The sequence below is a fragment of the Mirounga leonina genome, unplaced genomic scaffold, assembly GCF_011800145.1.
Source record: "Mirounga leonina isolate KUSES-001 unplaced genomic scaffold, KU_Mleo_1.0 Mir_418, whole genome shotgun sequence".
NCBI lineage: Eukaryota > Metazoa > Chordata > Mammalia > Carnivora > Phocidae > Mirounga > Mirounga leonina.
In genome coordinates this window covers 2720654-2735536 of record NW_023270739.1, presented here as the reverse complement: position 1 = coordinate 2735536, position 14883 = coordinate 2720654, and the positions used below count along the sequence as shown (strand labels likewise).

The 14883-nt window shown below is 58.5% G+C and overlaps 1 protein-coding gene across 1 annotated transcript in view; it reads right to left on the bottom strand.

The window, feature by feature from the left end:
- Window positions 1-14883, bottom strand: part of SCUBE1 (signal peptide, CUB domain and EGF like domain containing 1) — a 138500-nt gene that overhangs the window by 42245 nt on the left and 81372 nt on the right. Inside the window, exon 6 of the mRNA XM_034987338.1 lies at window positions 12795-12911. Coding sequence (XP_034843229.1) covers window positions 12795-12911 — 117 coding nt within the window. The remainder of the gene's footprint in view (window positions 1-12794; window positions 12912-14883) is intronic.

Genomic DNA, 14883 nt, shown 5'->3' with positions numbered 1-14883 from the left:
AGCAGAAGCCGCTTCCCCAGTCACTCAGCAGGGAGTGGGGAACAGGGCTCATCCCTGTCTGCTGCTTGCCCCCTGCTCCTAACCACACCGCCTCTCCGCCTCTGCCTGGCACCCCTGCTCTGCCTCAGCCAGCAGATGCCCACTCCTGAGAGCACTCTGCAGAGTGTGGCTCTTGCCCATGAGGGGAGAGGTGCCACGAGGGCCGGGCGCTGGATGCCTCTGCCCTAGGAGCACCCGCAGCTCCGAGGAAAGCTGGGACCTGGGGGACACGCCGGGGAAGGGGGCAGGGCAGTCGTGGAGGCCAGGACTGCAGCCCCAGCAGGGAAGGGGTCCCAAGCCGGGGTCCGAGGGGAAGTGGGAAAGGAGGCGTCGGAAGCCCCGCTTGGCACCCGGCACTGCTCTGTCACATCGGAGGCCAGCGGACCTCTTGGCCCATGGTTCTCAAAGGGCCGGCCTGGCCGTGAGGCAGCCTTGGTGGGTTCTGGATTCTGCCCTTGTAGCACGTAGGTGGTGACTATGAGACCCCCCTGGGCCCTGTGCTGACTCTGGCCCAGCTGTGTGGAAGGAACAGGCCCTCAGGCCCACACTGCCCCACCAGCTCCGTCTACCTGGGACCCGGCCCTGCTCAGGGCAGTTTGCTGTGTCAGTGGAACTGTCCTCCTGGAGGCGCTGGGCGGGCTCATGGTTTCAGGGGCGACACCCTCTCACGGGCCGGCCTGGTGCGTGGGATTTCCACACTGGTGCTCAGAGCGCAGGACCCTTCTGGACCTGAGGGACGGTGCCTCGCAGTCTGTAGCAACAGGGATGGGGGCCAAGGGCAGAGAAGAGGCTGACCAGGAGTGAGATGAGCAGACCTTGGGGAAGTTTCTTCAACCAAGGTTTTATATTAACGCAGGTGGCAGGAGCAGAGCCATGGCAGCGAGCCTTTTCCTGGCCTCTGGCTTCTGCCTTTGCTCTGGCTACTAAGGGGAGGGGCGCTGAGAGCAGACAAAGTGGGGCTCACAGGCACCCTCTTGTTTGAGGCCATCTTCAGGAGGGAGGGGGTGGGATCATTATGCCCATTCTACAGAAGGCTCATGAAGGCCCAGTCAGTGACCCTTCCTCGGCACTGTCTTGCCCCTTCCACCATGTGGGACCATGGAGGCTTGGGGGTCAGACCCTTCTCAGAACACGCACGACCAGCAGCTAACGCTCCCTGAGCACTCACATGCCAGGCGCTGTGTGTCATCTGCCCACCTTTCCCTAGAGGGAGTGTGGGGTGGCATCGTGGGAAGGGCAGGCCTGTGTGACACTGGGTCAGCCGCTCATCCCTGGCCTCAGTCTCCTCATCTGTAACCTGAAGGGCACCCTTGCAAGTTGCTGGGAACATTTCCATGTCCAGGTACAAAAAGACTCAGCCCAGAGGCTGCTCAACAGAGGGGAGCCTTGTTCCAGATTCCTGACGGCTGTCGGGATTCAGGGAAAGATAGGTCAGAGGACAGCCTGGGGCCAAGGGAGGCAATGTCCAGCATCCATACACCCCTATTCCCCCTCCTACCCTGTGACTTCCTGGGGCCAGTGAAGCTGGCACATGGGTCCTGCCTTCCCTCTCAGAGCTCTGGCCTGTGAGTTGGCAGACCTCATGGAAGGGTCCAGATTGCAGGTGCCTGGATGGCCTCTGAAAGGCACTTGTTTGCCTTGCTGGTTCTTTAGGCCCCCTTTCCTATGGCACCACCACCTCTGACCTGACCAGGGTCAGGCAGGCCCCAGGCTTCTCGCCTCATGGCCTGGGCCCAGCATTCCAAGCACCCTAGGAAAGCTCCAATGGCCTGGGCAGGAGAAGGTAGAAAGAAAGAATGGAATGTGGCTGGGCAGTGCCATGAGCCACATGTAGGCCAGGCGTCCCACATCAAGCATCTCATCCAAGCTGCTTCAGAGTAGAGACTATGGCCTCCTTTTGGCAAAAGAGAAAACCAAGGCTCAGAGACGTGAGGTGCCCCCAGCCTGGAAATGATGCTAGTCATTGGGGAAGTCAGGACAGAGCCCAGGTCTGGCTCCAGAGACTGGGCCTGGACAACAAACTGGAAAGAATCACCGTTAGCAAAACTCCAATCAAGTGCCTCTAAGAACAAATGCATAGTTCTTCAAACAAAGATACAGCCTGGCTGAGCAACCTGGAACCACCCCAACTTCCTTGGGACAGACCCAGATGTCTCGCTGCAGGAAGCCCTGACCTCTGGCTACTCCTCGGTCAAGAGTCAGCCGACAGCTGGTCTGCAGCCAGCACTGGGCCTTCCCTTGCTCGAGCCACCCAGCCACCCTGGAGGCAAGGGTGGGCCTGAGGAGCGGACGGAGCAGGCAGCAAGGAAGGCTGGACCATTGCCTGCCCAGGTGCCTGGGACGGGAGGGGAGCCGTGGGCGGCTGACTGGGGCTCTTGGTCACTTTCGCTGTTTCTGCACACAGGGGCTCCTCTGAAGAGTGCAGATGAACAAAAGATCCCATTGGTAAAATAAAGATGCCCCGGGCTCTGGGGTGCCTTCCATCTGTGGTTTGGAGTTTAAGCTCCAGGAGCCTCCTGAGTGTGTCAGGGCAAGGAGCCACGTCAACCAGTAAACACATCAGGAAGTGGGCCATTAGGGGGCAGGGGGCATTGGGGTCACATCCCGAAGGGCTTTGGGACCCATCTGGACCAAATCCTGAGGGGCCAAAAAACCTAGGGAAGGGTGAAGGCAGGACAGGGAGGGGGCTGGGGACAGGGTGTTGAGGCCCGGAAGGAGCATGTGGGGGTCAAGTGTGCCCAGCTGCCAGTGGGACGGGGTGGCATGAGCAGCTGGGGGGGAGGCCGCCTCCTACCTGAGGGGCTCCCCTCAGATAGGCTGTGTCGGTAGGAAGCTTCTGCGGCAGTGTAGGGCAGGGGCTGTGTGGGAGAGCAGGCTCCAGGACTAAGTCACAGGGAGGCTTGCAGAGGGTGCCCTGCCACAAACCAGGAGGCATTTCGCACAAAGCCTGGGAGCTGGGCCAACAACTGAGAACCGCCCATGATGCTTCTATAGGCCTCTCTGATTGAGGAAGCACTTGCCAAGGACCACTGTCCCAGCCGACCCTTGTCACAGCCCCAGAGGCTGGAGAAACACGAGTTGCCTTTCTTTAAGTCCTGACAGGGGAAGGGACTTACCAAGGCCATCCGGGGGGAGGGAGCAGCAGGGCAGGCCAGGTGTCCCCATGCCCAGTTCACTGGTCCAAGCACGGCCTCCCCCAGGGAAGCCACGAACACCCGCCTCTGAAGAGCCCCGTGACCCTGGCTAACGCCTCACCTCCCTGAGCTGGGCCACCTCTGCCAGGTGATGAGGATGGCACTCTGGCTCTCAGTCCTCAGGGGTCACCCCAGCTGCCCATCTGACCACATCGTGCTCTCTGTAACATGTCTGCACTCTCTGCCTCTGCCTCCGGCTGCATGAGCACTCACCGGCTTCACGCCTTAGGGTTCTCTGCTGGCAGCCGTGCCCCCCAACCCCCCGTCTGTTGCAAGTTCTGAAACCCAACTGGGCCTGAGCCCACATTTCTTGCTCGGTTCTCCCTGAGCCCACCACTCAGACAGCAGCAGGCCCCCCCCCCCCCATCTGCGGGGCCTGGGGGAGTGCTTGCCCGCACTGCCCTGTGTGCAGCGGGGGAGGACACACATCACCCGCACCTGTCCCCCTGCCCTCATTCTGGGGGCTGAGAAAGTGGTGTTTGGAAGTATGCCTTGTGTTAGCTGTGCCCCCCGAGGGGACACCTCGCCTGGTTTTTATACTTCATGAGATGAGCATACAGGCTGGCTAGAAGCAGATTCAAATTTCATCTGGGGCCCAGAAAGAGGGGAAAGCTGTAAGGCCCCAGGTTCCAAAGGAAGCCAAGGGGCTAATGGGGGAGTGCTCGGGGCCTCTTCAGGGCAGGGGCAGGACTGCTCCCTCCAGCCAGGCTTGGCCCTTGGCACCAGGAACCCCGGTTCTGCCCAGACTCCCTGGGAGGCTGGGGGTGAGTCATGCCCCACTAAGCATGCCCCGCTAAGCTGAAGTTCTCATCTGGGCCAGCCAATGAATGCCCTGCCCCCTCTTGTCTGACAAGCCCTGCCTAGCACCCTGCCTCCACCCTCCACTCTCCCACTCAACTACTTACGCAAGTCACCGCGACCCACCTCCTTCCACCAGGCCTTAGGGCATATGTGGGGTGAGTGTGTGTTGTGTGTGTGTATGGATAAACTGAGGGCAGGAGCTCAGGACCACAGCTGGGGTCCCGGTTGACCTGGTACCAGTTCACGGACAGGGGTGAAGTCTGACTACCTTGGTTCTTCCTGCATGAGAGCCCAGTGCCTGGAGCTTGGTGCAAGGTCTGCCCAGCCTTTCCCTCTGGCCGGCTTCCTGCTGAGCACCTGGCCTGGGAAACTGCCCTGTCTCATCACCTCCCTTGTCTCAGATCTGCCGGAGCCCCTCCCCACTGCCAGGCTTGCCCAGGGTTCTGGATCTGGGTCTGCCTCCTTTCTCTCCCAGCTGGACACCTGCCTGTGGGAACGGCGAGCAGTGAGGCCCCACGCTACCCCAGGCACGTCCTCCAGGAAGCCTTTGTTCACGCTCTGTGCCAACCAGCCTTCCCCGTGCTCCTGCTCTGGGCCAGGCCCTGTGCTGTGCCCCCGGGGGCCATCAGAGCTGGCACAGAATTGTCCTCTGCCCCAAGTCGGGGAGTCCCAGGCTTGGGACAAAAGAGGGTGCTGGTGGAGGAGGGGCAAGAAGCGGGGATAGGGGTGGCAAGGAGAGTCTAGTTAGGTGTGGATGAGCCTTTGCCAGGTAGAAGTGTGTCGGATGGCACCTGGTGAAGAGCGGGCATGGCCCGGATGGGAAGCTGCACGTGCAGGACTTCTAGGAGGGGGATTCCAGGAGGTGACTGATGCATGGGTCTGGAACCAGGGCTGGTGTGGGGGGGTGGCCTGGGAGGTTGGGGAAATCAGGAGAGGCCCAGGGACCCTGGAGATGGTGGCTGTAGAGAAGAGGTGGCAGGTGGGCAGCCCCTGGGGAAACAGAGGAGCGGGGAGCCAGGGAGAAGGAGTGTGAGTGTGTGGACATGAGCCAGACCTCTCAGGGGGTTGTATGGTTAAATGAGGCTGGGGAAAGCACGGGGCTCAGTCTGCAAGCCCCAAATGTCGCCACGACCACAACTGCTCTGCTTTCCCTGGTCCTCCCCGGCCTTCCAGGTCTCCAGCCCCTCGGCCCCCTTCCTGGAACTTTCTCAGCGGCTCCCCTGTCTGCCAGGCCCCTCCACAGTTTGACACCATCCCCTGGGAGCCCCGCTAGGTGAGAGTGTTATGGGATCATGCTGACTCAGGAAGGGAAGCCTGGCTCACAGGTAGAGAGGTGTCGGGAGATGGGCAGGTGTCAGCTGTGGGAATGCAGGGGGGAGTTCCTAGTACCTTTTTGGGCCTCCGTGTCCTCATCTGTAAAATGGGAATTGCTTTAGTGCCAACCCTCAGGGTGGCTGGGAGGTGAGTGAAGGCTGGGACAGAGCAAGGCCCAGAGAACCTGGGGTTCTAGGCTAATGATTGCTGTACTCCCCAGACCTGGAGCACCTGGCTCCCCTGGGCTCAGGGGGACCCCTAAGTGGGCAGGCTGTGGGGACAGATTCCAGTCGGGAGGGCTGACGCACCTCAGGCTACTTGGCTCCTGACTTAGGGCCCTGGGCTTGGGAGTTCACAGACCCCAGACCCTGGTGCAGACCACTGTGAGGAGGAAGAGTCCTCCAGAAACAGCGGGCAGATGTGCACTGAGGCTGCCTGAGGAAGTGGTGGGCGCCCACTCTGGGGGGGCCTGCGGAGGTGAGGACCAGCGCATCCCACACTGCCAGCCCCCACCTGTGCCTGGAGATGCATAGACCGGAACGAGCCAGTGAAGAGGGAGGACATGGGCTCTGCCTCTGGACCTCACAGCAGCCAGCCTGGGAGGTTCCTTCCAGACCAAGCTTGAGGGTCGAGAGACTAACAGCCCCCCCTAAAATGTCCTTGTCTTAGTCCCCCATGACGCTATGTGACAAAAGGGACTCAACAGATGTGATTAAATTAAGACCCTTGAGATGGGTGCTTGTCCTGGATCATCTGGGTGGGCCCAATGTAGTCATAAGAATCCTTAAAAGTGGAGCAGGGAGGTCAGAGAAAGAGCCTGATGGAAGCAGGGTCAGAGAGATACAGTGCTGCTGGCTTTGAAGACAGGAAGAGGCCCCAAACCAAGGAATATGGGTGGTTCTAGAAGCTTCTAGAGCTTCCAGAAAAAATGCAGTCCTTGCTCACACCTTGATTTTAGCCCAGTGAGTCCCAAGTCCAACTTCTGACCTGCCAGAAGATGGTGCATTCCTGCTGTCGTAAGGCACTAAGATTGCGGTACCCTGTTAGCAGCAAGAGGAAGCTCACACAGCATCCATGCCACGCACACTGTGGGAGAGGGACCGACTGAACACCTGGGTTGACAAGAACGACCCACACGTCTCGTCAGTCTTGCTAGGAGTGGGGTCCCAGGGGCCTGTGGTAAACTTAGCTGGGTACTCAGGGGTTTTGCACAAGTCAGCCAGATACTTGAAATTTATCACTCCAACCCTCAAATCCAAATATTTTAACTGATTTTAACATAAATCGAAAATCTGTTACATAGTTTGAGTCTCTTTAAAGACAACGGAACTGCCCCTGTTCTTAGCCTGTGTTCAGTGACTGGGGGTAATTATAAATGGCAATGGCTGGGTGCAGCTGAGACCCCAAGGCTGGGGCAGGGCCACTGAGCCCTGAACGGCCCCCAGCTGCTCTGCTACAGGCCACCACCCTCTCTGTGACATGGAACAGGAGGTGTCACCCTGGGCCTGCAGGACCAGTCTGTCGCTGATGTGGTCACGATGGAGAAGGATGAGGATGGCGTGAACTCATGGGGCCTCTGGGGGCAGCAAGCGCCACCCTGCGCTCACTCGGTCTCATCCTACCCACCCTAAAAACAAGCCCTATTGGCACAGGAGATAACCGGCATCTCAGGGATAGAAGACACCTGCCAGGACATCTCAGCCACCGGGTGACTGCAGCACTCACATGCCTTGCTCTGGTGGAACCCTGTACCGTGACTTCCATGGGCACTGCTCACAGTAGACTGTTCCAGGGCATTCGAGCCCCGCCCTCCCTCACTCGTCACTTGTCTCTGCCCTCTGACGAGGAGCTGTCCAGTGCAGCAGTCGAGGGGGCACAGACTCTGGAGCTCGCCAGCCCAGGGTCTGACCTTGCCGTCAAACTCCTCAGGGTCTTGCCTTCCTCATCTGCTTCTCTCCTGGGCCCCAGAACCAGGTCCTTCCCCCTCTGCCAGTCCTACCTTATCCCCTCCAAGGACCTAAAAGAGGGCTCATGTGGCCCACCAGCCACAGGATCCACGAGATCAACTGCCTCTGCCCCCTCCCACAGGCCACCGATGCTGACCCAACTCTGGTTCCCCACACCGTCTAGGCGACTCTCTCCATGCGGGGCTGGGCTCCGAATGCGATGCCCCAGTTGTGCTCTGACCAGCACAGGGCGCAATGGGGATGGTCACCTCTCTCATTCTCCATACCTTGCCTCTATTAATATAGCCTGGGAGCAGCCATCCTCACCAAAGGCTACTAGTTAGAGCCTGAAGTCCAATCGGACCCCAAGTCTGTACCACATGGGCTGCTCTCAGAGGAGACAGGTGCTAAGAATTATGAGCTGTTGAGGGAGGGGTTCACAGTGCTGTGGGTGGTGCCTTTCATGGAAGCCTCTGAGGATGGTTGCTTAGCTCCGGGCATGGGGCCTTGTCCGTGCTATAAGTGTTGTAGAGAGACCAGAGGAGGGACAGGTTTTTTTCTGCCTGTGGGGCAGGATGGGCTCTAAAGGGATGCTTGAGGGGATTTCTATAATCAGAGAAGTGGGAATTCAGGGCAGGCCAACCATCATCCTTTTCCTTGGCCCCTTCCAAGCCCCCCAATCTGCTCCCCCAACTCTGCCTGCCAAACCTGGGGTGAAGGTACCTGTATTCTCAGTTCGTCTCTTCTCACCTCCCTGACCCCGCTCCAGGCTATTACCCACTGACTCTAATTAGAAAAAACAAGTCCACAGCTTTCTCCGCCTTGCCACCCACCCGCTTGATGCTGGTTCAGCTCAGCCGCTTCTGCCATCACCCTCCTGCTGAGAGGGGTACAGGGCCTCGGGGGGCCCAGTTCCTGCTCCTGCCCTGCTCTGGAGCTCTGCTCTTGGGCAGCAGTACCCACCTCTCCCAGTAAGTGAGGCTGAGGGGACTCAGCGTGGCCTCAGAGCACCAGCAAGCAGCTCTTAGGCTCCCACCGCCCACCTCCAGCCACCTGACTCACACCTTCCAGGATGGTGGCGGGTACGCCTGCCTACTGAAGCCTTCAAGCCCGCTCCTTGGCCATTTCCCGTCCTTCCCAGGCCAACCCAGACAGCCCAAGTCAACATGACAGCCCTGTCCTGAGAACTTGTGGAGAGGGGGCTTCCAGACAAACCTTGTCCCATCTGCCTGTGTGACCAGAGGTGAATCTTCCAGACTCTTTGACCTTAGTGTTCTCGTTTGAGAAACGGGGCTATGCCTGTCCTGCCCAGCATGGACTTCACGCGGCACAGAGCACCATCAGCCAGCCCTGATCGCCTTTGCTCCTCAAAGCCCCACCGGGGAGGATGGGCTTCAAGCCTACTCCCCAGCGCGAAAGGCCATATCCCTCCCGTGGCCCCACTTACATCTCCCTTTTATCTAGGTGCCTGGACTCCTTTGAGGTCCATATGAGGACCACAAAAGTAGGCGACCTCTCCGGGACCCTGTGGTTCTGACCTCCATGGTCCTGTGACCCTAACACAGCCATGACCTTAGGGCTAAGCTCAGCTGTGCAGGGTGGTATGTGACCGTGGACAAGCCAGGGCACCCCGATGAGCCTGTTTCCCCCTCCAGGACATGGGAAATGTACCACCCGGCCCCACAGCTCCCAAGGCTGGTATAATCCACCAGACTGCCACAGAGAAGGTTGTGAAAATCCCAGACCTCCCTACAGCTATGCTCCGGAGGCCTGGGCAGCTGGCACCATCGAGGGGCCAGCAAGCACAGAACCCAAGAACTAGAGCAGACCTGCTCTGTTTCTACAGACTGAGAGCAGCTATCCCCCCTCCTTCTCTTTCCTCACCCTGCCCACGGCCAGCCACACCCGCAGGCCTCCCAAGCCACCCCGAGCAGCACCAGGGGTTTCTGGGCAAGCCTCCCTAGAACCTGGATCCAGCCCAGGGCCCGTGCCTGGAGTGTAGCCCACACCACACCTGCCCCTGCTCCCCGCCTCGGAGGCAAGCGGTGCCTCAAGTGGGACCAGGGAAAAGTGGGCCAAGGTTGCCCACTTACGCCCACGTCAGGCTGGGTCATTCACCGAGTCAGGAGCCTTGGGACCAGAAGGGGAGGAATGAACCTTGTTTTCCCCGGGGCCTTAACAGTCCTCTCCTCTCTGGGTAGATTTCCCAGCTATAAAGCGAGTCCTGAACCTGGACGTGGCTTCCCTCCTTCGCAAGGAGCCGGAGAGGGGCCGTGCTGCCTGAGTCCCTGCTCTACGCTAACGCCCCCCCCCCTTCGCTTCCGGGCCTCCGTGTTGCCTCGCTGATCCCGCGCAGGTACTGCAAGCAGAGGGGTTCAGCGCAAACGTCTCGCCCGCAGAGGCCACTAGCCATTGGCTCTGGGCCTTCGCCACACACACACACACACACACACACACACACACACACACACGTGTCTGATGAAGGGTACAAACTGTAACAGGGAAGAAGGTCCCACCTGGAGCGGAGCCCGCCCCCCCCACTCACACGCGGCACGGGTGACCACGCGCGCGGGCACACCGCACAGACAGCCCCCCACGCACACCCCACGTGCCGGCACGCACGCACGCACGCACACCCGCGCGCCAACACGCTCGCACGCACGCACGTACAGCCGCGCGCCGACACGCACGCGCGCACGCACAGCCCGACACAGCAGCACGCGCATGCGCACACACGCGGACAGAGGCGCGAGCACAACAAAGGAAGTGGAAGAAAAGTGTTACCCATGAGGAGCCGCCGTTTCACCCGCTTGTCCACATCAGCTACTGACGTGGCATTGAACTGAGAGCGCTCAATTGCAGCCTCATCCTTCTCTAAAACACAAGTAAGGGACAAACACGGAGCCGCTGGTTAATGACAGCCCACTTCCCGCGGCCCAAGACAGTCAGCCTCTCGGCGTGGCGCGCGCACAGCCAACACAGCTTGCCGGGCCGGGCGTCTGCGCCGAGGGGCGAACCCCGGGAGCCTCCAAGGTGGCGTGTTCGGGGCGGGAGGCAGAGGGGTGGGGGGTGCAGAGCGGGGGACGACCACACAGGGGCACAGGTGGGACCCAGGGCCCAGCTGCGAACAGACAGAGGTGGCGGCTGCGGTCAGAGTGGACAACCCAGCTGCGGGGTGGGGCGTGGGGCACAGAAGCACACGCACCACCTCAGCGCGCAGGGAGGCATCAGTGATTGCAGACGCCCCCCGCTCAGGCTGGGGAGGCAGGCACAGGACAAGGCACAGGACAAAGGGACAGGGCCACGAGGTCCGGTGATGGCTGTGCCTGGACAGCAGACGCCCTGTGTCAAGGGCAGGAAAGTGTGTCAAACACTCATGCAAAGTTAAGAACAACAGAGAACAAACACACACAACAATGGATCCAGTCGAACAGACAGAAAAAACGGGGGCTCGAGTTGGGCAGCGCTGGTTGCCTGCTTGTCTATAGAGGACTAGAGCGAGACATTCAAGTGCTTGACAAGGGGCTGCACAGATGGGTCAGTCATTTTAGGAGCGTGCGGAGAGGCGGGCGGGCGGCCGGGGAGCATTCTGGCCGCTGGGCAAGACGTTTGGCCGAGATGCTGTCCGTGGAGGAGCAGGTGAGGTTAGCTGTTTGGCGGCCCTCTGCTCAGTGGAGACGTGCGCTCCCGAGGGGGGAACCTGAGCAGCAGTAAGCAGAGGCAGAAGGAAGGTTCTGGCCAGCAGAGGGCAATGGCCCAGGAGCTGGGTCTGGAAGAGGGTTTCTAAGGGGAGGGAAGGGGGGAGGGGGTGAGGGAGGTTAGGTTAGAAAGTAGATCCAAGCAGGGACCTTCACATGCAGCAGACACTAAAAGATAAAAAAAAAATGAGAAGGGACGAGTCAGGTGGACAAAGACAAGATGTGTTAGACGAGGCTGGGTGTGTGTCTGGCCGGCAGCTGTCTGCACCGGTCCCGTGGCCGGCAGGGGCGGCTGCACTGCAGACAAACAGCGAGGGAGACCCAGCAGACGAGACAGGAAGGGGCCGGTGGGCCTGGGAGGCCCCTGGCAGGACAGTGGAGACAGGGAGAGAGGTGGGAGAGGAGGTTCTAGATGGGATCAGGCTGCAATAGAGACACTGGTCTGAGACCAGGTTTTGCTTTGAAAAAAAAAAAAAAAAAAAATTTTTTTTTTTTTTGGTTGTTTGGTTTGGTTTGGCTTTTGGCTCTGAAAATAATTAATGAACGTCAGTTATCAGACAAGACAGGCAATCAGGGACCATCACCAGAAAAGCAGGAGGAATGAGATAAAATGAAACCAAAACGGCCGTCTGAGAGGAGACCACACAGAGGAAGGGGAGAACCACGCGGGCAGCAGCTCCCGGGACAACAGCCGGGACTAGGGTGAGACGCTGGTGGCCTGCCTGGGCCCTGGCACCCCCGCCCTGCTCCCTGAAGTACCAGGGAGCAGTCACAGGGACAGAATGCGACAGCAAACTCTGGTTTCACGGCTTTGCTTGCTTGCCACCCCTTTTTTGTTACTTGAAAGTCCTTCCAGAAATATCTTCAGAGTCGGTAATAAGAGATGGGGCCCCCCATTAAAAAGAATAAATATGGTCACTGACTGTGGGCTTCTGAAGGTGGCCGACATGGAAAAGAAAGAGAGCAGAGGATGAACAAAGTTGGATGGGTACCAACTTTGAAATTCTTTTTCTCAGTTGAAAGATCTGTTATTTTGAGTGGGTAAAGAAGCTACTACTGATTATGGATTGAGGTAACCACAGATATTCTAGCTTCCTCCTGCAAATAAGGACCAGGAGGAAGGAGGTGACCAAAACTCAAATTGAGACTCCATGAGACAGGTGAGATGACAGAAGGGGCATCGCTGAGAAGGGACTCTAGCTGGAAGAAGAAGTCTGGTGAGAACCCCATTAGCTCAGGAGTGGAAAGCAGTTAAGAACACCCAGAGCCCCTTGGGATTCTTCCATCTAGTCTCCCCTGGTGTAGACTATGAAGACTTAAAGCCGCTTTCTGAGAAAACCTCTTGGTTTTCCAGACTGGCGGTCAGCTCATGTTGCTAATGGGGCTGATGTGCAGGTTAAATGGATGTGCCATGCGTCCCCAGATGGGGAAGAAATCCCTATGCTTTAAAAATGGAAGCTGCCCTCCTTAGGCGCACACCCCCTCCTCCTCCCCCACAGACCACCCCCCATGTTGAGGATGAGGACCCGCAGAAAACCCACAGTGACAGGAAGCAGAGATGCTTGGTCCGGGGTGGCTGGATGGCCCTGGATGAGTCTCTGTAGAAGGCTTCCCCGGGGGACGTCTGCCAGCCCCATTAGTACCGTGGGGTCCTCCTTTTCTTGTTCCCTTAACTTCCTTCTTGGAAACTGGGACATGGTGGGGTGGTGCTGGGGTGCTGGACAACCTCAGGGCTGCAGGGGGGCCCTGGGGGGAGGGAGGGTGGCGCAGGGTGTCAGCGCCTGGCAGAGCTGCGTACTTACCGATGCACGTCCGACCGTCTGAGTGGAGGGCGTACTTCTGGTGGCAGCCACACATGGGGCCCGTGTCCGTGTCTTCACAGCTGTGCTGGCAGCCTCCGTTTCCATAGTTACAGGTTACTAGTTAGGCCCAAAGTGTACATACGTGTGTATAAAAGGAATGACAACAAAGATGATTAGTTTATTGGTGTTGGTGGTTTCTCTTAAGGGGCAGGGAGCAAAGTGACGGCATATGATAATCAGTGAATAGGTGCACATTTCCCTGGACTTCAGCCCCTCCAGGGTCTCGGATGGAATGGCTCGCTCTCTAGATGGGAACTGGGATGAGAGGAGAATGGACCTGGGTCATGTGGGCTTCAGAAAGGGCTGGCACCCGCTGACAGACTCAGATGGCGTCAGGTGAAGAAAGGGATAGGATAGGCCATTTTCTCCCTCCTCTGTCCCAGAGACACTTAGAAACTGTCTTAATGGGACAAGTGTCTGTTAATGGCAGGCGTCCTCCACAAGGTGGGGGAGGGTGGCAGTGGGCCCGTGCTGAGGGGGACACTCATTCAGTTCTTGCATCACTTGCTCTTTTCTGCCTGGGTCTTGGGCACGTGGAAGGGTATCCCCGCAGAAGTCTAGTCTGTCCTCGTCCCAGCAGCCATCTCAATCTCTATCCCCTCAGAGCCCGGGTCCTCCCAAGGCAATGTCCAAACAGATGGAACCTGTGCAAATTAATGTCCGCTCACGTGCACTTTGGAAAATGACCTTTTATTTAAAGATGTTACATAGTTTGCAGTGTCTATGGCCTGGAGGAGCCGGCGCCCTGCAGCCCACAATCTTAAAATGTTTTACAGCATCAGCAACCTGGGTTGGCTGAAAGGGGGCTAAACAAAAAGGAGACAGTCTGAAGAAGGAAAAATGATAAATTCAGGTTTATTTAAAAGGAAACTACTCGTTACCACATTTTAGGGTGAGAGGTATTGCTAAAGGAGTTCCCAGATCTCTACAGGAGGGGTTCTTGCAGCCCCTACTTTACTCAGCTTGCAAGACGATCCTAAAGATGCTCAAAGATGCAAAAATAAATCTCAGACCAACCCAGTCGAAAATTCCGAATTGGCAGTTGGGATTAATGATGTTCTATCAGGTTGACCCATGAGTAGGGCTGGTTCCAGAGGGAAGCGACCGGGTGGCAGCTCCTGGAGATGGATCCCAAGCATTCTGGAACTGAGTCCCGCAGCTGCCTCTCCCAGGTAGTACTCTCCCCAGGGGCACAGCACACGGCCTCCGGGGCGTCCGTCCCGAGTGATGGTGGTGGCCCTGTCAGCCTGGACACATGCCAGCTGAGGAGGGCATGAAGAGAGTGGTCCTGCTCAGTGTCCCCGACGCTGTCCTCGCAACCAGAGAGAGGCTCTACTGGGCTGCCTCTTCCACAGGGAGCTAACGTCCCATCCGCAGGAGGGGCCTGGCTTCCGGGACGACCTTTCAAGGACCTGCAGAACTGCTTCAGGATGCACAGCTCCCTCTGGCCCTTTCTCCAGAGGAGCATCTCTTCTCTCAGTTTTCCCGGGGAGCCCGGTGGCCTGCAGTCACATTCTCCCATCTCTGAAACAGCTTCTCTCTCTGCCTAGGAAGAGCCCTAGGGAAGCCAAGGGTAAAGACTGCCATGGATCTCAGGAGAGGGCAGAGCCCAGGCATAGCCCTGCCTTGGCCTGGGCATCATGTGCCTTTCCAGACCAAGAAAAGCCCCACTTCAGACTGGGCAGGGGTGGAGTGGTGAGGAGGCTGTGAGAACACTGCAGACAGTTCTTTCCAAGCTCTGGGCTCCTGGCAATGGGCCGTGTCCTGCAAGTGACTCTAAGGAGGATGCAGGGCTGTCTGAGGCAACCTGAGGGAGGGCCATGCTTAGGGTCCCACACCCCGCACACGGGGGTTTGTGCATCTCCTGGACCCCAAGGGCCGAGCTCGTGAGCACCTAGAGAGCCTCCGGCTTGTGCATGATAATAGTGCTGCTGAGCTCTGGGATGACCAAGAAAGGATGGAGAAGACCTCTGGCCCTGGAGTGGGTCCTGGACTCTGGAGAGTTGAAAGAGTTTGGTGCAGAGGCCCT